The sequence below is a fragment of the Rhipicephalus microplus genome, chromosome 10, assembly GCF_043290135.1.
Source record: "Rhipicephalus microplus isolate Deutch F79 chromosome 10, USDA_Rmic, whole genome shotgun sequence".
In the NCBI taxonomy this organism is placed as follows: Eukaryota; Metazoa; Arthropoda; class Arachnida; order Ixodida; family Ixodidae; genus Rhipicephalus; species Rhipicephalus microplus.
The window spans coordinates 56,610,042-56,637,272 of NC_134709.1; the positions used below are offsets into that span (position 1 = coordinate 56,610,042).

The window sequence follows — 27,231 nt, forward strand, 5'->3', positions numbered from 1 at the left end:
GAAGCAGACGCTACGGAGCTTTTTTCCTGTGTCCCAGTGGTTTATGGTGGCCACTCGGTCGTAGGTCTTCAGCCAGGTCTCCAGGTCTTCAAACGATAATCCACGAAAAGTCGGTGGCTCCCTTGGCTGCTGCATCACGATTGTGAGTTGTCGCGCAGCCATTGTCATCGTTGCCGCAGTAGAGGTACTAGTCCTGGTCTTCCTAGACTTGTCTTGTAGAGGCCTGTACTCCGGTGGTAAACCTTGCTGCCAGTGGCTTATTCGCTACTTTTGGCTGGCGTCGGTGTCTTGTTCGTGAAGTGGGCTGGGTTCACGGCTTGATGGAGGCTTCCGGTACATGAAAGAAGCAGCACCTCCACCTGATGTCATGGGGTCGTGACCAAGGAGCTTTTAATTTTTTTTAACACCTCCTTGGTCGTGATGTGAACGAATGAAGCAGACTCTAATTACAAGATGAAACTTTAGCCCCACCGCGGTGGTCTAGTGGCTAAGGTACTCGGTTGCTGACTCACAGGTCGCGGGATCAAATGCCGGCTGCGGCGGCTACGTTTCTGATGAAGGCGGAAATGTTGTAGACCCGTGCGCTCATATTTGGGTGCACGTTAAAGAAACCCAGGTGGTCTAAACTTCCGGAGCCCTCCACCACGGAGAGTCTAATAATCATATGGTGGTTTTGGGACGTTAAACTCCACATATCAATCATCAAGATGAAACTTTATTCGGCCGAACTTCTGGCCCGTAAACTTAAGGTCAGACTGCATCAATGCCCACTGGCACTGGTAGCAGCCAACAGAGCGTCGGCCGTCGAATAACTGCCAAGTGGTGAGGTGCGTCGGCATTTGTAGACGTGCCATCGGATATTCCGGCGTTGTCACTAGCGGTGACGTAAGTTCCAGAATAATCTGAAATGTCCGCGAAGTCGGCATAATGTCACTGAAGTGATCAACTGCAGCCTTGAATCTTCTCGAAAAGTGCAGGCGTGGTTTGGGTTGAGAATCACTGTCAGTAAGACGGGGCCATAACAAAGCTTGAGGAGGGAATGTGGCTACATTTACTGAGATTCCGACAACTGAAGCTGCATTTGTATAGTGTACACTCTGCGAAAAAAAATTTCTCTGCAGCTTCGAGGCAAAACTGTTTCAGTGCATAATGTTTGTACCGGGTTGTTGTCTGGAAAGATGTTATATTACCACGTGTTTGACAAGAGCTCTTTTTTTAAATACACTACATGCACGCGAAATTTATGGTATGTATTGTTTTCATAATATTGTTTTATCTTTGGCCCGAAGTCTAAGCAATGGTATGAAAAGTCAGCTCTGATTTCTGTGTGTTTGCTTATTTAAAATGGTATTATTATTTCATCAATACGAAAGACTATTTCTTATACCGCTTCTGTTCTATAGTGGGCTACAGATAAGTTGATAGGCTCCGTTGGCTACTTTTGGCTTGAGTTTTGCCTCATTTTCAAGTCCACTCAATGAAAACCCTGTGCCGTAGTTTAACGTGTAAGCTCACTAAGGTGTACTGCTGTGGAGCTCGAGGACACTTGCTCGATTGCTAGGCACGACGGGTGCATGTGCTACATGGAAAGTAAATATGAATGCCCGTGCCCATCCACATGCGCAGGAGATATGGACAGGGATATTTACATTTCGATGCCATCTATATGCACCTGTTGTGGCCAGGAGCCCATCATGAGCCCCGCGGATAAGACGTGTTTGTCGCTGTAATTTTCATTCAGTTCGTTCTTGTGCTATAGCTGGCTCTCTGCGTGCGATGAGCAAAAAATTGAGCCATATTTTGTCACGCCCATCACAAAATGTTCATGCTGTTCTTTACAGGTTCGTAACTGTGAAGGAATAAAAATAACGTTTTCTTGGTTGCCTTTTCAGGTATAGTTGCGTGGTGGTGAACCAACGCACTACTCAAGCTCGACCAGTGTAGCTTACGCTAGAACATACAAAATCTGAGTTACAAACCGCCCAAACACGGCCTATGTGTAATTTGTCGCTGCAGTACGCTCTTGGAATAACATAGTATTCAACATTGTCCAATATATTGTCACGATGCAGACACAGTAGAAGTCCAGTATAAAAGAGCTCACTTTATTTAAAATATAAGGCACACGTAAAGTGGACCGCACAAGAACTTCGTCTTTCTTTCTTGCTGCGCGAGCTCTTCTCTGCAGGTTGAATGCAGCATTTTCCTCCCTCCAGGAAGAGCGTCGTCCCGATGCTCTGCTACAAAATAAGGGGTTTATGTAGTTGACGTATTACGCAACTGGTCACTGCAATATGGTTTCATTCGCACAACGTGTACAATTTCTGATTTTTGTTGGCGAGTTTGCGAACAACTGTCAGGGATGACCTCATAATTCACGTCACTTATGCGCCGTGCAACATTGTAGGGACCAAAGTACTTCTTCAGTAACTTTTCGGAAAGTCCGCGTCGGCGAAGAGGGCTCCAGACCCACACTTTCTGGCCTGGTCGATTAGTGACGTATCAGTGTCGCAGGTTGTAATGTTGTGTGTCGTAACTCTGTTGCCGGGCGATTCGCACACGTGCTAGCTGCCGCGCCGCTTCAGCTCGTTAGGTAAAGGCTTGAACATCCGTGTCTGTATCGTCGCAGTCGTGCAGCAACATGGCATCAAGCATTGTCGTCACTTCACGGCCATAAAAAAGACTAATGGCGTGCATCGGGTAGTTTCCTGCTGCACCGTATTATAGGCAAACGCCACGTGTGGTAGAACGTCGTCCCAATTTTTATGATCGACATAGATGTACATACTCAGCATATCGGCAATTGTCTTGTTGCGGCGTTCTGTTAAGCCGTTGGTTTGTGGGTGGTAGGAGGTACTTTTTCGATGCGCTGTTCCACTCAGCTCAAGCACCGACTTAAGGAGCATGGCCCTGAAAGCGGTACCTCTGTCCGTTATTATAATTCTAGGAGCACCCTGCCTCATAACGATATTTTCAATGAAATATCGTGCCGCTTTTACTGCGGTTCAGCTTGATGAAGCCTTTGTTTCTGCGTAGCGAGTAAGATAGTCGGTAGCGACGATTATCCACTTGTTTTCAGTGTGCGAAGTCGGAAATGATTCAAAGAGGTCCATTGTAATTTGTGCAAAATGCATGGTGGGCACTTGAGCTGGTTTCAACAATCCGGCTGGTTTTAAAGGTGGAGATTTTCGTCATTGACAATCGAGGCAAGTGCAGACGTAATGCTTTACATTGCCTGGAAGCTTCGGTCAGTAGTACTTCTGTTGGATTCTGGCCAATGTGCGCGTGTATCCGAGGCGGCCGGAGGTTGGCTCATCGTGGCAAGCGCTCAGGATCTCATCGCGAATGGATGTCGGGACGACAAGTAAGTAGGCATTTCTGCTGGAGGAAAAGTTCTTCTCATATAGGACACCACTGCGCAAGCAGAATAAAGGCAGGCTCTTTGCAAATATCTTGGGAACGCTTGTAGACTGGCCGTTAAGAAAATTAATAAGAGGAAGGAACTCGCCGTCTTCTTTCTGCTTAGACGAAATCGTGACCGTGTCGACTACTCCTAAAAACGCCATGTCATCCTTTTCGGAGGCATCTTCTTGCTTTATAGGTGATCTATATAAGCAATCAGCATCAGATTGCTGCCGTCTCGACTTATAAAAGACCGTCATATGTAATTCTTTTACACGTAAGCTCTAGCGCGCTAGCCGACCAGATGGGCCCTTCAAGTCAGTCAGCCAGCAAAGGGAGCGGTGGTCGCTGACTACGTGGAAGGAACGGCCGTAGAGGTATGGGCGAAATTTTATAACTGCCAATACTACAGCAAGACAATCCTTTTCCGTTGTGGAATAATGGGACTCGGCACGGGAAAGCGTCCTACTTGTATATGCAATCACTCGCTCGCCTGAGTCTTGCCACTGGACGAGTACAGCGCCTCAATCTACGTTGCTGGTATCGGTGTGGATCATGGTAGGACCGTCGTCGTCAAAGTGAGCAAGCACAGGTGGTGTCTGAAGGCACTGTCGTAGATCGTCAAATGCTGCTTGCTTTTCTTCGCCCCATAAAAATGGAACATCGTCTCTCGTTATGCGTGTTAAGGACAATGCTATGTGCGAGAAATGGGCGATAAACCTGCGGTAGTAGGCGCCAAGGCCAAGAAAACATTTCACGGCCTTCTTATCCGTTGGCACCGGAAATTTTCGGACGGCATCGATCTTGTCGCGGTCCCGACGAACACCTTCATGGCTCACCACATGTCCGAAGAATCAGAGTTCCTTAAAACCAAAATGACATTTCTCAGGTTTCAGCGTTCAGCCAGCGGACCGTATTGCTCGAAACACTAATAGCAGCCGTATAGATGTTCTTCGAACGTTGCTGGGGAAACAATGACACCGTCGAGGTGTACCAGACACGTCTGCTACTTAAAACCTGATAGGATGTTATCCATCAGTCTCTGAAGTGTTGCTGGGGCTGAGCACAATCCGTAAGACAAGACTTTAAGCTTGTAAAGCCTGTCAGGCGTAACAAAAGCAGTCTTTTCTCTGCCTCTATCATTGACCTCGATTTGCCAATATCCGCTTTTTAGGTCCATCGACGAGAAGAAGCGTGCATGCCTCAGCCTGTCATGCAAATCGTCAATACGCTGTAATGGGTATACGTCTTTCTTTGTCACGCGGTTCAGCTTGCGGTAGTGCACACAGAAGCGTAAGCTGCCGTCTTTCTTCTTAACTAGCACAACCGATGATGCCCAAGGGCTTTTTGATGGCTGAATGATGTCATCATTGAGCGTTTTCTGGACTTGTTCTTGGATTGCTTCGCGTTCTTTCGGTGCCACGCGGTACGAGTTTTGTCGCATTGGTCTTGCCATCTCTTCCGTTCTGTTCCGGATCGGTGCTTTCAGTGCTTTGTCAGTGGCGTTTGATTTACCCTCGAGGTCGATGAAAAACAATCTTCGAACTGGCCGAGAACATCTAGAAAACTCTGCCCCTGCGCTGGCGATAAATCTGTGCTCACGTCAACAGGTAGTGGTGTTGAAGCAGCCGGCGTCGCTGCCTGTTGCACTGCAAAGCACTCGCGGAATTCTACGATTTCTTCGAAGTATGTAACTGTGGTACCCTCTGTAACGTGTCGACGCTCGTTGCTAAAGTTCGTCAACAGGACTTCTGCTTGCCCAGACACTACACTTATGAGACTTCTGGCAATAGCAATTCCTCGAGAGAGTAAAAGTGCCGATACTTGTTCCGCGACACCATCTCCAGTATGCTGCGTGTTACACGTGACAGAGACGAGGCGGCATGACAACGGTGACGTGGTCACGATGTCAATGACGCGCATGGGCTTGCGCTATAGCGCTGCGCTATGGTCCGCTAAGAAGGTCAGTACACCGTCCGGTATATTTATGATGACACCGTGCTCCCGCAAGAAATCCATACCCAAGATGGCCTGTTCACAACACCCAGAAATAATAACGAAGGTTGCGACGAATGATAAATCCCCGATCTTGATTCGTGTGGTGCACTTTCCAGTAGGCGTCAGCAGCTGGCCTCCGGCTCCTCTATTTTGTGGCCCCGTCCATTCCATTCTTACCTTCTTGAGTTTGTCGGCCAGTTCGCACTCATTATTGAAAAGTCCGCACCAGTGTCGACCAGTGCCGTCACGTCGTGACCGTAAATCGAAAGTGTAATGTCGGCGGTGACAATCTTGTCTTTCGTCGATTCATTCGAAATGTGTGGCGCTTCGTGTAGTGGTAATGGGGGATTTTGCACTCTTCGGCGATTCGCAACCTTCCCCCCTAAGGTCACTGCTATTAGTTTCCCCGGCGCGGACTGGGAGATCTTCCTCTCGTCATGTCCGTGGTGCTACCTCTATCAGATTGGAGAAAATGGCCAGGAGAGGGCGAGCGTGACCGGAACCAAGAAACGTCCCGCGGGATCGTCGTGCTGGTATCAACGTTGCGTCTTCCGTCGAAATGGCGCCGACGGGTAGTGGACGGAAATTCTTGGTACCCGGCGACGTAATGAGAACAATACCGCACGATGTGGCCGGCTTCCCCATAATGGAAGTACAAGAGCCTGTAGTCAGGGGTACGCCAGATGTCGGTTTTGCGGAGTTGAGGTCGCATCGGCGTCGACGTTTCCCTGTAGTACCAAGGCACTGTCGGCTGCTGTTGCTGGTAGTACTGCTGAGGTGGCGGCACGTTAGATGACTGTCGATGGAGAATATATGCTTATGTTGGCCTAACAATGTCAGTGTTCAGCTCGGGAAGTGAAAGCGCTTGCCTTATCTCTTGGCGAACAACTTCTTAGACCGACGCAATCGCGCAGTCATTCGGTGTGGCGGCGAGCTTCTTCACCTCTTCTTGCACAATTTAGCGTATCAGGTCACGCAAAGAACGTTCGTCAGGCGTCACAGTGGTCAAGGTGGTTGCGCAAATTTGTCCGCTGTTGTTTGGGCTGTTGTTTGAGCCATGTGCGAGCCCCGTTCTGAAGGGGGAAATACACGTACCCCAACTACTGTGCAGCGTTCCACCCATTAACGTTGGCTGTGCGCTCGAACTCATCAAGTCAGCCATCTGCGTCCTCATATGTGTTGACGGGGAAGTCCACAGGAATTTTAGGAGTGACAACAGTCACCTGTGTCTTGCTTGGGCTGGTCTTGGCAGGGCAACTGCTTCCGGGCGCGGTCATGTTTTCCGCCCAAGGACTGAACTCTGGGCTCAGGCCTAACAGGCGGCAGCTGGCGCGGTGAACGGGAGTTTCGACGAACGGAAGTTTTTGTGGACTAGATCCCGGGCTTTTGGAACGTGTCCTGGACATGTACCTAGCATCTCCACCAGTGTCACACCACAGACACAGCAGAAGTCCGATATAGAAAAGCTCACTTCAATTAAAATGAAAGGCGCTCGTAAAGTGGACCGGGCAAGAACTTCGTCTTTCATTCTTGCTGCGTGAGCTCTTCTCTGCAGGTTGAATGCGGTAATTCTAGCTAATAACGGCAAAATTAACAGGTGTGTAGCAAATATTTGCCGCTTTCCCGGCATTTCCCCAACAGAGAGAGCCCATGGTTTGGACACGGCCACGCTATTACGCGGCAGTTAACAGGAAAGGGTCCTGGCTCCTACATGCTTTATTATCATAATTCAATTATGATTTGTGTTGAGACTCAATCCACTAGGATCATTGAGTCGACATGAATGAAGTAAGCTGCTTACTAGTTGATCCGGTCCGGCGTCTTATTTGCGTAGAGTGTGGAACTACCTGTTTTCATTCTCTTACAATCAATCATACTCGACAAGTCGTCAGGATGACAGGTCGGTCTATGTAGCTAAGAAACGTTGCATGAAACTAGCTCTAACAAATTGCACTTGTGCTGCATCGAGGTATTTATCAGCCACGTGTTTGGTATGTGCTCTCGCCATCTCCCACTGAAGAAATGAAAATCTTGAAGACAGCATACCAACTTTCAAATGGCTTTGTGCCTCCGAGGGAAAGGCAACTCTGCCCACGCGTGCGCACAGCGCTGTTTTGTGGCCACTAGGGCGGGCTTATAGTGCTCATAGGTGTTCCGGAAGGCAAAAATTGATGCTAAGCAAGTGCGAATATCGTACTGCCATGCGGATAAACCCATTACACACGCCCCTGGACAGACTTGAAGAAAACGCACGAATATGAACGATGAAGAAAGGTACAGAATCCCAGAAGATCTCGAAAACTGGATCATCAGCCACAACTCAGAGCCGGAAAATGACCAGTCAAGGACGGCTCATGGATTCATTAGGTGAGCTTGTAATAATCTTTTTTTTTTGCTTAAATAGTGTCTCCTGGGGCTCCCAAATCTGGCTTTTATTCTTAACGCTTTCAGAAAGTGACAGGGCATGTTTTTCAGAAGACTTGGGCCATCCCATGCAGAATGGCAGGTTCACCGGAAAAGAATGACTATGTGAGCGGTTGAAAGGCCCCATTGCCCAGCGTAATGAATGAATCGTCCAAGGATGTATTTGGGCTGGAAACAACAGAATCAAAGAAGCTATCAGGCAATTCTTGTTCCTTGCGTAGCCCTACTGAAAGCAACCTCCTCCAACAGCACATTTCACCGGGGTTTTTAAGTTGCAAAATAATATAAAGGAGTGTTCGGGCAAGACGATGTCAACAGGACACGGGTGTGTCTGTCGCCTGCGTCATTTCCAGAGTACTGCTTTATAACTTTTACTACAACTGCACAGAAATTGAATTTCGAGCATTTCAATGCCAAGTGGTTTTCAGCGTGGCCCCGTATCACAGCTTCATTACTCACCCCTTTGCACCAGTACGACAACAATGCCGCACCATATGGGGACAAACATTTCCGCTCAGCTTCATGGCTACTTTGGAACTTTTGGTTACTTTCATGGGTAGCCCATTTATCATTATTCACCGGTAAAATAGTTTTTAACTTTTGTGTCGGTTTAGATGAAGCGCGCGCGTGTTCTCCACCCACCTGCGGACTGATACGCGTCGACGCAGCCTTTCGTATCGCTTGGCACACCTGGAAATATGGAGTAGCGACGTTGCGTGGGATATGGCAAACGCATGGCAACCATGCTGCTTATTCTACCCACCTTCTGTGACGATGCTACACGCAAGTTTCTCCGAGTAATTATGACGTAGATAGCATGTTCAAACGTAAACTTGATAGATAGATAGATAGATAGATAGATAGATAGATAGATAGATAGATAGATAGATAGATAGATAGATAGATAGATAGATAGATAGATAGATAGATAGATAGATAGATAGATAGATAGATAGATAGATAGATAGATAGATAGATAGATAGATAGATAGATAGATAGATAGATAGATAGATAGATAGATAGATAGATAGATAGATAGATAGATAGATAGATAGATAGATAGATAGATAGATAGATAGATAGATGTGCGGCAAGATGAAGTTGATATGGGTTTGTTTCACACGATTCCACTGTATGACGCTAGCCATATTTTCTGTGAACTAATCCAATTCAATGTGCAGCTTCAAGAAACAAACATCTTTTGATGTTTGGTTTCGTACTGATTCGTAAGTTACAATAGTTTTAGTATGCATCTGGCAAGAAATCTGTTTTACTGCAGATCTGTTACCACCGAGGTTTGCTGTGTGTCGTATATAAAAAAATATTGAAATGAACCAGCACGCCCATTAGCTCTACGGTGTCCATAAGCTGCGGAGACGTTCACTGGGGAGATTTGCCCACCAGCTTGCTTATTTATTTTCCACTTATCCGCGGCCTCAAGAGGAAGAATTAGGATTGATTGATTGATTTGTGGGTTTTAACGTCCCAAAACCACCATTTGATTATGAGAGACGCCGTAGTGGAGGGCTCCGGAAATTTTGACCACCTGGGGTTCTTTAACGTGCACCCAAATCTGAGTACACGGGCCTACAACATTTCCGCCTCCATCGGAAATGCAGCCGCCGCAGCCGGGAATCGAACCCGCGACCTGTGGGTGAGCAGCCGAGTACCTTAGCCCCTAGACCACCGCGGCGGGGCAGGAAGAATTAGGAGAAAATGTAATTATTTTGGGGCTCTTACTAACCGAAATGGTCATATTTATTCACCAATTTCAAAGATTCTCCTCCTAATGCCGCCTGTGTTCGATTTGGCTTCTGCTTTGACGTAATAAATTGCATGACTACATTCACAAAGTTTGGTTTTAGCTCTGGCTCTTTAGTCGGTCCTAATACCGTAAGCCGGTCGAATCTCTTACAGAAGAACGCCGAATGCGAGTTTTTAGTTGGGTACAGTGCTGCTGGACTGAATCTCTCCAAAGGAAGCTAGCTCCCGTCGCAGAGTAGCGAGCCGTAGCTGTAGGTGGCGCTGATGGCAACGCACAAAAAATTACGAGAAATTTGACTCAACGACGGCAGGCTCCATCCAACTCTGATCGAAAGAATGTGGTGCCCAATCCTGATCGCAGAAAGAAAATGCGTGTCCTAGTAAAACTTGCAGACGCTCGCCAGAGCAATCGGGGACCGGCAAAGTTAACACGTCGCGACGTCTTCTATTGCCAACAGACGAGGTGCGGGAGTCACGTGATGAGATCTCGGAGGCACTCCGAGCTCGAGCGTTCATATTTGAAATAACCAGCCGAACGTGGCGCCGGCTGACCGGCCGAACGGGGTGCGCTCGGCCAGGGTGCTTCGAAGCCCTCGAACACGAATAGTCGAATGTAGCACACGACAAAAAAAAATATTTTAGCAGGTATAAGCGCACGCGCAGAACAGATTCGTTGTTGCTTCGAAATGATAAGTGGTACTCAGCGTGAGACCTCAGTTTGCTCAACACACGTGCCTACTGCGTGTGTACTGGATGCGCAAAAGGTTTTACGCGTTTGAGCGTTGCGTTTTGAGAAAAAGAGCCAGGCGCTTACATGATATGATATATTTATACAAAGAGCAGGCACTCCCGTATGGCCCTACGGCTGAGCTACTGCGCCTCTTTCAGCGCCAGGAGTGGCCGGTCAGACCCTATAATGTCTTGAGCACAAATAAAATAACAATTTTTTTCTTTCCCACACTGGGGTTTGAACCCGTATCCTCATGATCCGAAAGCAAGTGTCTTCAACACAAGTATAGTGCCTAGAATATACTTCAGTATGTATATTCTAGGCACTATACCACTGGGCTACACACCCTTGCTTTCACAAAAAGAATACATGTACAGCACATCTAAACCAGATGAATGTGCCCCTTTGTACAAAACAAATGCAGTAAGACAACACTTTCTAGCCATACTTTCATGTTCTTTGTCGTAACGCTTTAAATGTCCTCAGTGGGACATGATGTAGAGCGGATATAAAAAAGTGCACAAATTAATAAAATTTCCTCTTTGCAAAAAACTGATGATAATCTTGGGTAATCACTTGAATCAGACTATTACATGTCTTAACAAAGGAGTAAAAGCGAGGATGGGTACGTTATATAGCGGTTGGTCAGACCTTTTCTTTCTGGGCCGCGAAAAGGCTCCAGTGGCCACTCTTTATATAGCATACTTTTTTATGATATGGGCACATTTACATGCAGACGTTGCTGATAATTTACGCGTCACAACATATTCGAGCAGGTGTAATAACATACACTGTTTCAAGCGCGAAGCGTTTTTTTTTGCGAACTGCCGGCACTTAGAGAATCTATTTATATCTATATCTCTATCTATATCTATATCTATCTCTACCTATCTATCTCTATGTCTATATCTATCTATCTATCTCTACATATCTCTACCTATTCATCTCTATCTATCTATATCTATATATATCTATCTCTACCTATATCTTTATCTATATATCTATCTCTACCTATCTATCTCTATCTATATATCTATCTCTATCTAATGAAGCCTGTTTACGTTTGGGTGGTTTCGCGATCACCCAAAAACTGCTATTAAGAGCGTTTACCTGACGAATGCAAAGATTGAATGTCAATTTCCCAGCTGGAACCAAAGCCCAACATTCAAGTATTCTACAAGAGAACCACTCCTTTTCCGAGAACTATTTTTCAAATAGGCCCTAATATTCGTGAAACCTCAATAGTGGTCGCATAGCTGGTTATCCAATTTTATAACACTTACATATTGTCACGTGGATGAATACATGGTGTGACGTGGACGAAGGCATCAGGCGGTCTGCCCGAAATGACTCTTTATTTGGCCGAACTTGTGGCCTGGAATCGAAAAAAACAGACTAGAAACAGGCTTTAATAGCGGTGACGGTGCGTCAGCCCTCTATCAACTCGCGAATGATGACGCATGTCGGCATGCATACATGTGCTACCGAATATTCTAGTGTTATTGTTAGCGGCCATGTGAAATCCAGAATATTATGTAATGTTCGCGTTGTGCTCGTAATCACATCGGTACGTTCTACGATTATTTCCGTGGTTCTCAATCAATCAGCGCTATTGTGCAAGGCGGCACTTACACGTGTATTGGGGTGATCGCAAAACCTAAAGTATGTAGCAATATCACCACACTCACAAGAAAAAAACCAATACCTTGCCATCACCTGGGCAGCGTCAAAGTTTCGCTTTGCGCCTTTGGGAGGCCTTCCCAAATTGTGAGCGACCACCACGTCCTGTGTTGCCTAGCTAACTTGAAGGACCATTCAGGTTGCCTCGCATGGACAGGTAACGAGACATCAGGTGATGTGCGGTCAGGTGATCACATCAGAGTAGCGTTATCACACAATGCTGACTTTTTGCATCACTCATTTTCCTGCGAACGGTAACTTTTAGCGTTCAACTTAAGGCTTTAACCTTAAGATATTGTGATTGTAACATTGCGAATGTTGGTGGCACACTGATTCGTTTTAATATTTTTCTTGCACGTGCAGGAATACTACTGGCACATTCACTCCCCAACACAACGTGGCCTACAGCGCACATTCGTCGCACAGTATGTATGAAAAGTTCTTCAGCCTTAAGTACAACGCGACAGTAAAGTTGGAATTGCAAAAGATCAATCAAATCATTATACAAGCCGGAGTGTGGCCTAGTTTCAGTATACGCGAAGTTCTTAGATCACTGGTTGAAGGTGCATCGTAGTCATCTTGACTCCCTCATCATCTGGATAAGGCTATAGCCAATGATGGTTTGTCACCTATTCAACTAACGGAATCTACTGGTACGGAGTAACAAGTCGTGTAAAGATTAAAGTTCAGGCAGTAAAGCAGTATTACTTATAGGTTATATTTACCTTCATGCCTTCTGTATGGTTCGTTGATATCAAACTTATACTCTAATATTGGCTGGTGCACTTTAGATACGCATCGAACTTGTAACTGGACTGATTACTCAATTTCGCATACTTGTGTCCTTAAATAGGTCGCTTTCAAGCGGAACTACATTCGACCAAACACATTAGAAATGCCCCTCGGCGTTGAGATATCTGTAGGCGGGGGGCACATCTGAGTTTGCATACAAGACCGTTCAACGGCAATGCTGGTGTCTACAGCACGTGGCATTTTCGACTCGCGAAAAAAGCTGTATCCATTTTCACATTTAGTTGCTAGCAAGCCATAGCCGCATTCGTTGACAAATTATCGTAGTCATTATTTAGAAGATGCGTCGTTTAGATAAAGAAATTTTGTGTTTGTGTGCGTATGAGAAAATAAAGAAACGGGGTTTTATGCTTTTTAGCTTTCAATCGTGTGACCTGGCTACACCATACGAGTACTGCACAAAACTTGCCATGTGAAGCCCCTCACGGCATGTCGTCAGTCTCTTCACGGTCACATGACGTCACGTGACTTCCCAGAACCAAAACATATAGGTGATGTACGTCTCAGTAGTGCAAAATCCAAGTGGTTTATCACGTGTAGTAAAATAGCAGCTCCGATTGCAGCATTGCCACTTGTCCAACAACATAGGCGCATTTCGCAGCGCCAGAAGAACCAAGTAAAAAAAACATGCTCAAATTTTGTCGTGGGGCCTCTACACGTGCAGTCTCTGGACAAGAAAAAAACGCCAGGGCTGCGTGGAAGGCCCAGAACAGTCGCAGCGAAAGCTAGAAGAGCGGCTTTTCAGGGCCTTTACTAAACACTCAAGTCAAGACCCTTGACGATGAGACGCACACCCACGCTGGGGGATTCTAAACACTCATTGGATAACTGCTGCAAGCACACTTGCTTGACACTACAGCATTATTAAGAAAACTTTTAGTGTAGTAGGCCGGCATTCGATGATGATGATGGCCTAAACCAATGGCTCACACCCACTCTGGGGGATTGGCCAAGAAACAATTATTTATATAGTGGATCACATATTACTTTTAAGTCTATTGAATTTGGAAAAGGTTAAAAAAATCAAATTTTCCTAATTGAGAGATTTGCAATCAAAACCACCTTGATTCGATTAAGAATCTTGTACAGCAGAGCAGATATCCCAGGGACAATAACCTAATGGGTCATTGTCACGGGGATATCTCCCAAGGAGACATCACAAGGGGACTTCCAAGGAGATAGTATTAGAAATAATAAAATCATATCCGGAATTTGCTGTGCTATTTTTCGTCATTCTTCTAAAAAGCGTGATATCCGCTGAACACTTGCGAGGAATTTTTTGCCAATTGTTCACACAGTTCCTGACGACGATGAGTAATCATGCCTGACATAGGTATGCGGCAAAGATAATAGCATAAAGAAAACAAGCTTTTTGTAAAGGCTTGGAACATTGTGTTCAGAGACGCAGAGAAAAGCACGAGCATGGCTCATAGCAACAACAGGAAGCCCCTTTATTCCGAAGTACCCCCTTCTATACGCCTTTTCACAGGAGAGAAAAAAACACCATGATGGGCTGTGCGCGGGAGTACAAAGGCTAAGGATGCAGCGTTGTCAGTGCATTTTCGAGAAGACGCGTCAATTCGCACCGCTCAAGGAGGGCTATGGCAGCGCCCAGGGAGGCGTTTATGAAAAGGTGAATATACCCCACTTGAGGTGGCACGCGCATGCTCCCTGCGCCATCCATTAGAGGATCAGCGTAGCACTCAGCGTCCACTACTTCATCCCTCCCGCGATAGTTACACATTCAACCTGCGCGGTGGTTTCACAGCACGCCCAGAACGCGTACGCTTGGGTTCACCACACTGAGGCGCACTTGCTTGCACACGTAGAGTCTGCACTACAGGCGAGAGTGGCATCCTCAAAGGCGGCACAGGTAATGCGCACGAAGTACTGGGAAACTATGTTTCCGCCACTTAGGTAGAGGCTGATGCTTCTGGCGGACTTGATGACAAGGTTCCATGTGTCGGTGATGTAGCTATGGCTGCTTGTCCTTGGACATTTTGGTCACCTACAAACAGCACCAGATGGCAACGGTTCCTTTTGAAACACCACTTGGAGTCTCGACCACGTTCGACCACGGTCGCTGAGCTGGGCTGAGAACACGACCACTGCAACCTAAATCCTTTATCCACACGTCCTCCCCACAATGAGAGGAATCAGAGGAGTAGCACTGTGACGGCGATTGTAGTCCTTCACCGGTCGCAACTTCGCTGCAGTGTGCTGTGTTTGAAATTTCTCGTGATTTGGTAAGGCCGGAAGAAGTCGTTCAGGCAGAACCGAGAGTCGAGTTTGTAGTTTCTTTCTCATGAGTAACTGAGCTGGAGAGACGCCCGAAACTCCAGGTTCTTCTCGGTATGCAAGTAGAGCAAGGTACGAATCCGGGCTTTTCTTCAGGAAATCTTTCACGGTACGCGCCATGCGCTCTGCCTCTCCGTTACTCTGAGCTTATCGAGGGCTGATAGTCTCGTGGCAGAATCGATACGCCGCTGAAAAGTCGGCTAACTCCTTGGGCAAGAATTGAGGTCCATTGTCCGTCCGCACAACGTCTGGTATTCAAAAACGAACAAAACTTTTGACCGCAGCAACCACCACTTTTGCTGATGAGGTTCCGAGTGTGACTGCTATTGTAAATCTCGAGTAGTAGTCCACGATGAGGACGTAGTCATGTCCTTACAAGTGGAACAAGTTGATTCCCAGGCGTTGCCAAGGTCGTTCTGGTGTTGGCGTTGGCATCAGTGGCTCAGAAGGCAAGGCTGGGGTCTCAGCACACTAAGCACATTGAGCCACAAGGTCCTCGATATGCTGGTTGCAATGGGGCCACCAAATGCACTCGCGGGCACGCTCTTGACAGCGGAGGACACCGTGATGTGTTTCAAGCAATAGTATGGGAATGTCCTTGCGTTGATCTGATGGAATGATGTTTCGGCAATCCAATAAGAGTAACTCATCGTGCACACTTAGTCTTCCTCGCTCCTTCCAGTATGGTGCTAAATGGGTCAGAACTCTCTTGTTGAACGACCAGCCTTTCTCACAATAAGTCATACTAGAAGAACACTCGCTATCTTGAGCGTAAAGATGACGGATCTCGTCCAGCTGATTTGCCAGTTGTGGAGGTAGATCCTTCAAAATGTCTCCCATATAGACTTCCAAGCTGCTGACTGCTTGGAAAGTTGACGAGTCGCAGAGTGCTCTTGATAGTGTGTCATCTGTGGCAAGCAGTTTTTCAGAAACATGCTTGACGGATAACTGATAGCACATTAGTATGATCCACATACGTTGAATTCGAGGTGGTAAAGCGTCTATATCTTTGCTTGATAGAAGAGTTACAAGCGGAAGGTGATCGGATTCGACCTCAAAGCTGAGTCCACGTAGGTATTGATCGAACCTGGTAAAAGCCCCTGTGACAGTCAAAGACTCCTTTCCTGTTTGACCGCAACGTCTTTCTGTAGTAGTGAGAGGTCTAGGAGCATCGGCAACTGCCCGTCGAATTGCTAACAGTTGATCTTGGAGTAACACGGCGCCAAGGCCATGAGAGCTTGCGTCAGCCGATACTATAGTTGGGTAATGGGCATTGTGCATAGCTATACATGTGTCGGAGCTGAGCGAAAGCTTTTATATTCTTGAACGCTTGCTCTTGGTTGTAACTCCAGCTCCACGCGTTGTTCTTGTTGAAGAGTGCGATAATAGGGGCGGAGATCTCGGACATGTTTGGAATGAATCGAGCCACAGGGTTTACCATTCCAAGTAATCAGCTGACACCACTATCATCGATTGGTGGTGGGACATCCATGATAGCCTTAGCTTTGTCCGGGTCTCGACTAATTTCTAGCCCGCTGATGACAACTTTTAAGAACTTGTCAGAAGAAACTCGGAACTGACACTTCTTTTCGTTAAGAGTTAAGCCCACTCGAGTTAAACACCCCAAGACGTCAGCTAGACGCTTGTCCTGCTCTTGACGGTTCCTACCAAAGACGAGTATGTCGTCTATCACGTTGATGACTGCAGTGATGCCTTCGAGCAGTCTCTAAATGAAGCGTTGGAAATACTCGGGTGCTGTCGCAATGCAAAAGGGAAGACGCTTGTAGCAATAGCAGCCAAAAGGTGGTGTGAATGTCGTCAGTTCTTCACTCTCACGAGTTAGTTTGATTTGATGGAAGCTGGATCTTGTATCAAGCTTGGAAAAAACTCCTGCTTCACCAAGCTGGCCTAAGATGTTTTCAACTGTTGATAGAATGTAGCGTTCCTGCAGGATAACCTTGTTAAGCTTGGCCAAGTCGACACAGAGCCTGTTACCACGCGACGGCTTCGGCACGACGACGAAGCTTGAACACCATGCGGTAGATGCAAATGACTCCTTGGGTTTCCATTTCATCCAATTCCTTCTTCACCTGCTCGAGCAGAGGCAGAGGTATTCGTCGAGGGACACTTTATGAAAAAGGACGAGCATCTTGAGTGACGCGGATTTGGCATTCTTCTTGCATTTCCTCAAGTCCAATAAAACGTTTTGCTTGGAGTGACGGAATACTATCCACAGAGTCCCAAAACTGAACGATGCCCAAGTCTTCAATTGCCGGTAATCCCAGGAGGGTGTTATTTGGTTTTAGATAGCGTACAGTCTTTGCACAGACACCTTGTTACGCCACTGCAAGATACCAGTGAAAGATTCCAGAACGTGCTACCTTTGATTCCCAGGACCAGATACCTCGGTGTCCACTTTATACAAAATAATAGATAATGCCGGAAAAGAAGGTGAAACAACCGTTACTTCGGCTCCGGAGTCTATCTTAAAGCGTGCGAGGTGACCATTCACGTGAAAGTCGGCATATCGGGCCCCACGCGTACTGAGCGCGTGAAGTTCAACTGAGCCTAACAGCTCTTCCCGATGCTTGGCCCGGCAAACAGCACTGAAGTGGCTTTGCTTCTTGCAGAAATTGCATGTGGCTTTGCGAGCTGGGCATTCTTTTCGAGAGTGGTGACCACAGTAGTCGCCAGTAGACTGAGTTGGCTCCACCGACTTGCTGCGACGCGATGACGCGTTCTTCGCGCGTTGTGCCGCATCCACGTTTAAGCTGTCGAAGGCCCCTCTCTCATTGGGAGTTTCGCGGAATCGACGCTCTTTTTCGGCTTCTTCGTGAACACACGCTTGGCACAACGCTTCCTCGGCTGTAAGCTTCGTACATCAGCACAATTTATCTGATATCTTCTCATTCCGCAATCCAACGACAAACTTGTTTTGTAAGAGGTGGTCTTCTATTTTGGCGTTGTTGTAACCATAACGCTTCACAAGATTCCTAAGCGCGGTAAAAAAATTGGCAGCATATCCACGGAGTGAATGATGGAGAGTGGGGCGAAGCATTCGTCCGTCCATTCGTTCTTGCTTCCGTCCGTCCATGCGTCCATCCGCCCGTCCGTGCGTGCGTCTGTTCATGCGTCCGTCCCTGCGTTCGTCCATGCATCCGCCCCTGCGTCTATTCATGCGTCCATCCATGCATCTGTCTGTGTGTCCATTCGCCCATCTATTCAACACTTCATGTACCACCATCTCGCATGTTTTCATCATATATTCCCCATATAGAAGCACCACCATCCAGCGGACATTCCAAGGACTGAACGAGAGGTGGCACACGCACACTTTCTTACGACTTGCGCTTCGGGTCTACTTCCCACCTTTAACCACCTCGAGTTCAAGGTATATACTATAGTTCACTGTATTCATGGCACTGCGGCCCGACGATCGCTAAATCTAACACCTAGGAGCTTACGCCCAGCGAGTATAACGTAGCAACGTTTTCCTGTCAGGTAGTGCTCAATGTACATGCCAATGGCTGCTAATGGGAAATGAGAGACAGGAGAATTTGGCTTTCACTTTCCTACAGCTTGCACTTCCTATCTACTTCCCACCTTTAACCACCTCGAGTTCATGGTACATACTAGTTCATTGTATTCATGGCACTGCGGCTCAACGCTCGCTAAACATTTCTAAAACTCAGGAGGTTACACCCAGCAAGTATAACCATAGCCTCCTCTATAACTTTGTGCCCGAGCGGTCGGTCCCTCAGCGCCGTCCCCCGAGCTATTATGGGATGCGAGCGCTCCTGGCGGAGCGCCGAGGCGCAAAACGAGAGAATGGATGGCAGCTATGGAGAAAAAACCGGCTTTGAGTAACTACCGAAAGGGCAAAAATGAAATAAGGAGGGAGGCATTTTACGATAATTCAAGGGGAAGCGCTTTACTGTTTGAAGCGAGATCGGGTTGCCTTAGAACGCGTAGTTATAAAGCAAGATTCAGTAAAGAAGAAGAACAATGCACATGCTGCGGGAAAGATAAGGAAACGGCGGAGCATGTTCTGATTGAATGTGGAGATATCCACCCAGGTGTACTCCTGTATCCGTCAACTGAGCTCGTAATGGTTCTAAATTCTCTAAAGAATTACGCGGAAGTTTTCCTCGCAAGAGCGAGAAAGATGAATCAGCCACTGAATGCTGCCGTTGACAACGCCGCGCAAATACTACAGAAACGTGACAAACTCAAGTGCTCGACCCCGGGACATCATAAAAAACTTTTGGAGGTTGTGCTCGTGAAGTTTCTCCGCCCACTTTTTCTGAACTTCGCGACGAGTGTGACTGACAAACACGACTTGGCAAAAGATTTTCATGTCAAACCATTGTCTCGAAAAGTGCTCAAGCTTTGAGCGCGAAATCAAATAACAAAGCTCACATTGCATTCTGCATACAGTGCTTGTGTTAAAAATTTGGTGTGTGCGCACTTCTTAACGTATACGCATAATCCAATACAATGTAGACGGTTTCTAGACCGTCATAAACGCAAGCGTGCATAGGCCGCGTCGTCTGCTGTTATTATGGGATCGGTGCGGCATCTGGCGGCGAGCGCCAAAACTATAAGGGACGGATGGCGCGTATGTATTTAGCGCTAATGCGCGGGCACAAAAAAATATAGGAGGCTATGGTATAACGTAGCAACCATTTCTTGTAAAATAGTGCTATATGTACATGCCAATGGCTGCTACTGGGGATCGCAGTGTGCGCGTTAACTAAAAGCCGAACGCTCCTGTCTTTCATTCCCATTAGCAGCCATTGGCATGTACATTGAGTACTATTTTTTATATTTCAACAACCCACAGAAGAAATCTCCCACCGGCACCACCTTGGAGGTCAAAATGTAACAATTGTTACACACTACGACTACGAGGGATCAACGGGTGCCGCTATAAGGAGCTTCGCCACTAAGATTCATCAACCGACTCCCCATGTTGTACTCGAAGGTGAAATTGGCGGCTCTCGTAAATCTCGTTTTAGGGTGAACAAAATGTGAAGTGAGCTTAGCCTTGTCTTCCGCAAATGGGCGGTTTTCCGGAGCAGACAGTCCTAGCGACGACAAGAAACTACATGCTTGGAAACCCCTGCAATATAAAAGAGTTCGCACCTGCACTTCGTCGGTGGCTGTGTTAATTCCGGCCGCGAAGGCGTAATCTTCGTACCTCGTTATCTATGTTGTCCTTTCTCCAGGGCAGGGGAAGTTAAAAGGCGATGGAGGGTGAAATCATGGCGTACCGACGTGAACGAGGGTGAGCTGTGAAGGCCCGGCATCTGTGCCGGTTGTGTCATCCATAAGCTGGGAAGTCCCAGCGTCTGTTCCAGTTGTCTCGCCCATAACTCCGCGTTAGACGCCCACTTCTGACACCATGTTCGGAGACGCCGAGTAAGACACGAGAACGGCTCAAAGCTACAGCAGGAAGTCCCTTTATTCCAAACTGTCCGCCTGCTATATACCTCACATGAAGTGGCGCGCGCATACTGCCAGTGCCGTCCATTAGAGGATCGGCATAGCACTCAGCGTCCACTACACATTGTACAACCCACTCGTTATGCTATTTGTGTTGTGCGACGACTGGTTGTTCTTTCGCTGTTTTAAACCGCTTTATAAGTCGTAATAACACGATTGCTTTCCGGACATCAAGCCTGCCTAACGCAATTTTTCCAACAAGTCCCAAGCACCAGGTTTTCTCACTGAAATAATATTTAGCTTGCACCCAGCTGACCCGGGTTTGAGCCCCACTCTGTCATTGGTACTAGGTTTTTTTTTGTTAATTTCGCGCGATATGATTATGGACACCGGAGGTGGCGGCGGTGGCGGACTACTACGGCGCTGCGCGAAACCCGAGTTGTTATCTCATAAAAGCTTTCACTGTAAATTAAGCCAGTTGGCAGCTCAGCTGTATGATTTCCTAAGGAAAGCTCGGCTTATCTTTTCGGTCCAGCCATAAATTCTGCGTACTCTGTTATAATGTCACGAAGTTTTGGCCGTGCACTGGCGTATCAACGCCGGTGTTTTTTTACACGCAGACGAGAATTTCGACAGCAGCGTCAACATGCAGTACCCTCTCACCAGCAGGAGTGGCTGGTACCCAACAGCCAGCGCAAGCCGGGTCAACATGGAGCGGGTGCCTGCCATATGGCAGAACGATCGGTGAGAGCTCGGACGTTTCTAATAGTTAAATAGAGCAACTGAAAGGCGGTTCTGAAGGTTTTGCTACAATTTTCCTACTCAGTGGTTAAGGCTGTGTTACAATGTACCTAGATAAATGGTGACATGAAGGCCACTATGTGCTTTTCTTTGTGATACATAAAGTAAGTATGGAGGTCTGTTTATTTCGGCAAATTTCTCGAGCAATCGGAGTGCTGTAGAAGTCTCAGAATACTTTCTTTAGAACAAGCAACCTCTCCTTACATACATTTATTAAAAAAAAACAAGCACGGTCGGTCGGTTGGTCGGTCGGTCGCTCAGGTCGGGTCAGGTCGGGTCGGTGACAGCGATGTTCCGCACTTCTTTGGCCCTCTCGATCGCCTGGAGTTCAGTATAGAGCAATGAGTTCCAGGAGGCTTCTTCCTTGTTGGGCCGTTAGAGGGCCATTACGTAATGCGGGGTATTGCCAAAGCGTGTCCGCTAAAGAACAATGCGTTTCATTGAAGCCCACACAGTTAGAATCCTGTCTGTGCGGGGTTGCACGTGAAGTAATGTTTGAGACTGACGCACTCATGAGCAAAGAATTTAACATATTACACCCGCTTCATTATTTATTCTATTCTTGAATTTTCTCTATATCATTATTGCTGATTTATGCTTCAAACTTACCTTAATTAGGTTTTCCAAGTTTCCTGCAAAAGTGACCACTTCCTTTTGATACTGAGTGCACAAAACAAAAATGAACTTCCTGCAGGCTCCTTAGCAGCTTGTTAACTTAGCCGATTGAGGAGAGTAGCGCCGCCTCACTCATCCATAATATGGGCAAGCATCCCCGCACTATCACTGTTTAATCTGGTTAACGCGATCCAGATTGATTCCACGTGTTGTTTTCCCAAAACGAGGGGCATGGGTTGCGCATAAGACACTGATTCCGGTTCCGTGAAAACTATAGTGCAATCTGGTGCAACCATTCGGAACTTCAGCCCTATCAAATCTCATCACGAGCACGCACCGACAATCAAGACGTCAGAGTTTGGAAAAGTTAATACACTATGAGTAAAGGAAATAGCGACAACACTACTTGCATGAAACTAAGAAATGAGTATTTTTTGTGCGTAGCATAACCGATTTTCATAGCACACAAGCTGAAATTGCGCATATGCTCAAGCAGTGGCTGGCTCTGATGCTGCTCAATGTGATATCCTCTATACGGTGATGCATGCGTCTAATAACACTCTTTATGCACTAACCATGTTCCCTTTTTCGCGGTCGTGAGACAAATTTAGGCTATCAGTGGATTTCTAGAGAATTAGGGGGTCCGAGGGTTCGGCTTTTGGCGTAGATTGCAATTGAGCACCAAGACATAATCGCTTTTATTAACGATTTTTTTATCGTCGGCAACTTATCATATGTAATCAATGTGGTTAATTTTTATTCTGCAGGAACCATTTTGGTATACGGGCTCCTCAACCCTGCACCCCACATGGTACGGATGGCTTCTTTACTTTCTCACTGCTTTCAGGCAATGCGTATAAAAGTCGGGAATACACTTCGCCTCGCCGTTTGAAAAGGTAAGTGTATTGCCGACTTCGCAAGGAAACAATCACCATTTATTCAGTGAGGAAACAATATGTGCCGGGACTCCAGTGATCGTAGGTCAAGCAAACATTCTAAACTAAGGCAGAGAGAAAACATTAAGGGGAGTCAACTCAATGCGACCATGTACGCTCCTCATGATTCTTGAACATGGAGATTTAAAGAGACCCTCAAACAATTTTGACGGCTTCTTAGGCACACATTGCGCCACTAGACCCAGTCCTAAGGGTTCTTTACAGACTGGCTTGAGATCTCTGCGTAAAGGCAGTTTCACGTGCCAGGATTACAGGAAAAAATATTGTTTTATTCGCACCATTCGCTCTGTTCGGCACTGCCACGAACATGAACTGAAAATGCTCTGCGATTTTTGCTCTGCGAATGGCACGGCGAGCAACGTTTCTGCAACCGCTCTTTGTAGAAGGCACATCATAAATATCCATATGTAAATTATTGATTTGCGCTATATAATATTGTTAAGTTTACATTGTTATGTTTGCGCTGCAAGCAAATTCGCAGCCTGAAAATGGCCACTTTTTGAGTAAAGATAAACGGCCTTAAGCAGTGCACTTATTGCAACGCTTCAAAGCTGCGAATCGCTGAAGAGCGCTGCTCTGGTAAGGTGGCATAACTTAGGCTGCTGGTCTGATTGGCTTTCGAATGCGCGGGAAATCGGCTGTTGGGTGGTGACATAACTCGGAGCAGATATCAACCATACCACGATCATTGCCTCTGTTGCCATACTGCGTGCGTGCGGCAGGGGTGCCCTGGGGGGTGACCTCCGATATTGGAGCAACTTGTCGGTGCGCAATGTCGGAGGCCTAGACTGGGCAAAGCTCAAATCGTCGAGTGCTCTCAGGAGAGCTCTGCGATTGCCAGCGACGCCAGCGTGTCCCACGAGTGGAGTAATCACGGCTTGGGTGTAAAGAAGGATATGATATTATTGTCGGTAGCGGCTTTGGTGCGAGCGGTGTCGCGAAATTTGTCCTGTGAATGTTTTGATGATGTTTTAGCCTAAACACTGAGAAAACTTCTAAAAAACCGTGTGATGATCGCATTGATTTAATCACTCAAATAGCGACCTCATTGCATTCATCTATCCAACTTACTACGCCATTCATTACTCTCTATCCAACTTCCTGCCAATCTTTCTATGTACCTGACGAAGGCACAATTAAACACTAGAGTTATCTTTAGTACATGTGAGCTGCACTACACTATTATACGTTCCTTGGTTTGCAGGGTACGAGAGTAGGTCTCAATTTGAAGCCACCAGCGCCGCGCCTCCGCGCTACAATAGTCGTCACTCCATGGCTGCTTTACAAGGTGAAAGACGTCCAGACAACGAAGGAGCCTCGATGCAGAGACTGAGGTGAGCGTCACATTCTATAAACATCATTGCGACGAAAGAGACTGTATCAGCTAAAGGAACTGGTTATTTAGCATGGTGCTCTTAGTCAAGCACCGCATTTGCTCACGCCACTTCCGGCAGTTCTCTATGTCGTTTGAAACCCAAGCACACAAGCGCACTTTGATTCAATTCCGAAACTTGGAACCCCATGCGAGACAACTGCTAGCTCCACGCCAATAGTACGGCCATGCAATTATGCTCATGTAAAGCTCAGCAATATATTTCCCTCCCAAATACCTTGCGCTCAGTAGCAAGAACACTAGTCGGAAGTCCTGCGATACGATGACCGATGAAGTACCTGCATAATAATTAAGTTTTTCTGCAACGATTCTGTGGACTGCTTCAGGCACTTTTTACCGTTGGCGTCGCCGTCATGTTCCGTAAAAAGTCTGAATGGTTTACATGGTCCTACACATCGCATGTCATATGCGCGAGGAAAAGCCTGCGTGGGCTCCTGATACTAGTGGTTCAAGATTAGATGAAGCTTTCCGGCCATCTCCTTCGTGCGAAATTTGTACAAATGCTGCAACAGGTGGGCTGGGAGTTGCATGGCTTCGACAAAAAAGAAATTTTCACTTTCACCAGTTAAGCGTTATAATGTTTGTTGCCCCTTTAGAGAGGATTAGCTCACAGCTGGTGCTTTAGTATACGCGTTGTTTCGTGGAGAAGTTTGCGTTGAAGCAATGCATATTGCACAAAGATGGATTCTCTCGCTGCAGCGACTATAGATTTTGCGTCGTCATTCTGCTTAGTTAAGGCTCATGAGTGACACCCCTTCCTTCACATTATAAGCCAATAAGCTAGTACGATGAGTCCTTCACATCTGCGGAAAAGTTGGTTTTAGTCTCTGCTGGAAGCACGTGGCCTGATAAATTCGTTCCTTTGCATGCAGCACTTCATCTGCGGTGAAGTCTGCTTCATGGCACTCTTCTGAAGACGCCTCTAGCAGTAATGGTGAGTGGAGAGAGATTTTTACATAATTTAGAACTTTATTGGCAGCTTGAAGAATCGTAGAATACACCATGCCTTATGGAACACGAAGCCTTAGTTAAAGTACTGTTTTGCTGACAATGACAAACAACGAGATCTCCTGAGTTCAAGTTGCCTGAAGCTGTAATTTAAAATAGCATTCGTGTACATGTCTATCTATGTCCACTACCAGGGAATGCAAGTTAGATCTTTCAATGTCTATCACTATTGGATCATGAACGCTTTTCGAGGTAACCAAACGAGAGTCCTAACCCTCGCCTTGTAACCACTGCACATCATTCCCAATCGTATGACTGAAGTTTATGCTCTGAATGAACATTAGGCAGTTTTTCAAATTATAGGTAGTAATGGTGGCAAGGTCACAAGTGTTTTTGCAATGAACCTATTCTATTGTCTGCACTATAAGATGGATGTTCTTTGCCACCCGACGGATACCGGCGAAGGCTGTGGAAGAACCCATGCACATTGAATTCATACACAAAAGAAGGAAATTTTCTAAAGCACACATTGGATATTAGCCACCAAAGGAATTGTGGCGGCACATGTTCTGTGCCATGTCACTGCACGTTAAAGAACATTGGACGGTCGACCTTTCTGGATCCCTCCGCCATAGCGTTTCTCGTAGTCTTATCCTAGTTTTAGGGCTATCAACATCAGTTGTAGACGTTGTCGTCGTTGTTCGTGGTGGCGTTGTTAACGTAATAGCCTTAAACAGCTTGTTGCGTGAAAGTTCTTGCATCGATGTGGGCGTCATTGCTGTGAGCGATAAATTATCTTGTTTATGGAGGAAAAATCTGGATAGATGCAAATAAAATAAGTGCAAAGATAAAATAGATAGCCGGAAAGAATGCAAAAAAAATAAGATAGATTCAAAGGAATAAAATTTTTCGCTCCAACTGAGGACCAATTCCAGGCCGTCTGCGTACAAACAGGTGTTCTACCACACAGCCACGCGTTTGCTTGAAAACACAGTGAAAACGACTTTAATGCTTCGCAAACACACACCTCCTATATACAGGCTTCACAGTACAACAAGTTGTATACTAGTAGTATTGTGAACTTCAAGCGTTCAATGCCATCGGGTGCCAGAACATCTTAATATCATAAGGGCTTCATGGCCTAACGTAGGCCACCAATTGCAAAAGACGCAGAAGTGCCTGCGCCTACTCCCTTAAGCTCGCGTAGTAGGGGCATAGCAAGTACGAAAGCATTTCACGCGCTGAATTGCTCGTGGTTTGAAGAATGCTACCCATTACAGAGTGAAGACATGCGAAACCTTCATTATCACAAGCCACTTTCAACTTTATCGATTACAATGTAGTAGTCTATGCAGTTCAAACTGCTCGAAAAACATCATAGAGCTATAAGTATTCATTGGTGGTTTAAATACGCACTATAGACACAGAATATCGCTATCACGTTCGTTTCCTAAATACAAAGCTTGAATATTTATTATTTATATTTATATATTATTATTTTCATTATAATACTATTGTTATTTATTTATTAGGTGCACGATAAGTTTATTTATCATTCGCAGATCTGATCCCACAACTTTGAAACTACGCGTCTGATACGCAAACTCTCGAGCTTCGATGAAGGGTTGTCCTTACATTAATTTATTTTAGTTGAGTGAGAAACACAACAACACTGTTCACTTTCTTGTTACCGCAGTTAAATAAGTACTCCAACATTCACTGCTGCATTCAGAATTAAGCGTAATGAAATGCTCTCTTTAAAAAATATATCGAATAGAACAACAAAATTACTCGCAGTAACAAGCTGTCCCGCCCCACGCTCTATCCAGGATGTTCACAGTTTTGTGAGCCTATGTTCTTGATTTCGCCGGTTCGTGAGAGACTTTGCGGCTCTCGCATGCCCACTCACTGACCTTCTAAAAGACAACGTCACTTTGTGTTGTGGGCATATCGAATCTGCAGTATT

At 46.3% G+C, this 27,231-nt stretch overlaps 1 protein-coding gene across 2 annotated transcripts in view; it reads left to right on the plus strand.

Moving 5' to 3' along the window:
• Positions 1 to 7,477: 7,477 nt before the first annotated feature.
• The window catches only part of LOC119180764 (uncharacterized), a 78,051-nt gene continuing 58,297 nt past the window's right edge, over positions 7,478 to 27,231 (plus strand). For both annotated transcript variants that reach the window (XM_075875688.1, XM_075875689.1), the window contains exons 1-6: positions 7,478 to 7,767; positions 12,363 to 12,424; positions 21,173 to 21,296; positions 22,736 to 22,779; positions 24,129 to 24,258; positions 25,190 to 25,251. In XM_075875688.1, coding sequence (XP_075731803.1) covers positions 7,658 to 7,767; positions 12,363 to 12,424; positions 21,173 to 21,296; positions 22,736 to 22,779; positions 24,129 to 24,258; positions 25,190 to 25,251 — 532 coding nt within the window. In that variant the 5' untranslated portion in view covers positions 7,478 to 7,657. The remainder of the gene's footprint in view (positions 7,768 to 12,362; positions 12,425 to 21,172; positions 21,297 to 22,735; positions 22,780 to 24,128; positions 24,259 to 25,189; positions 25,252 to 27,231) is intronic.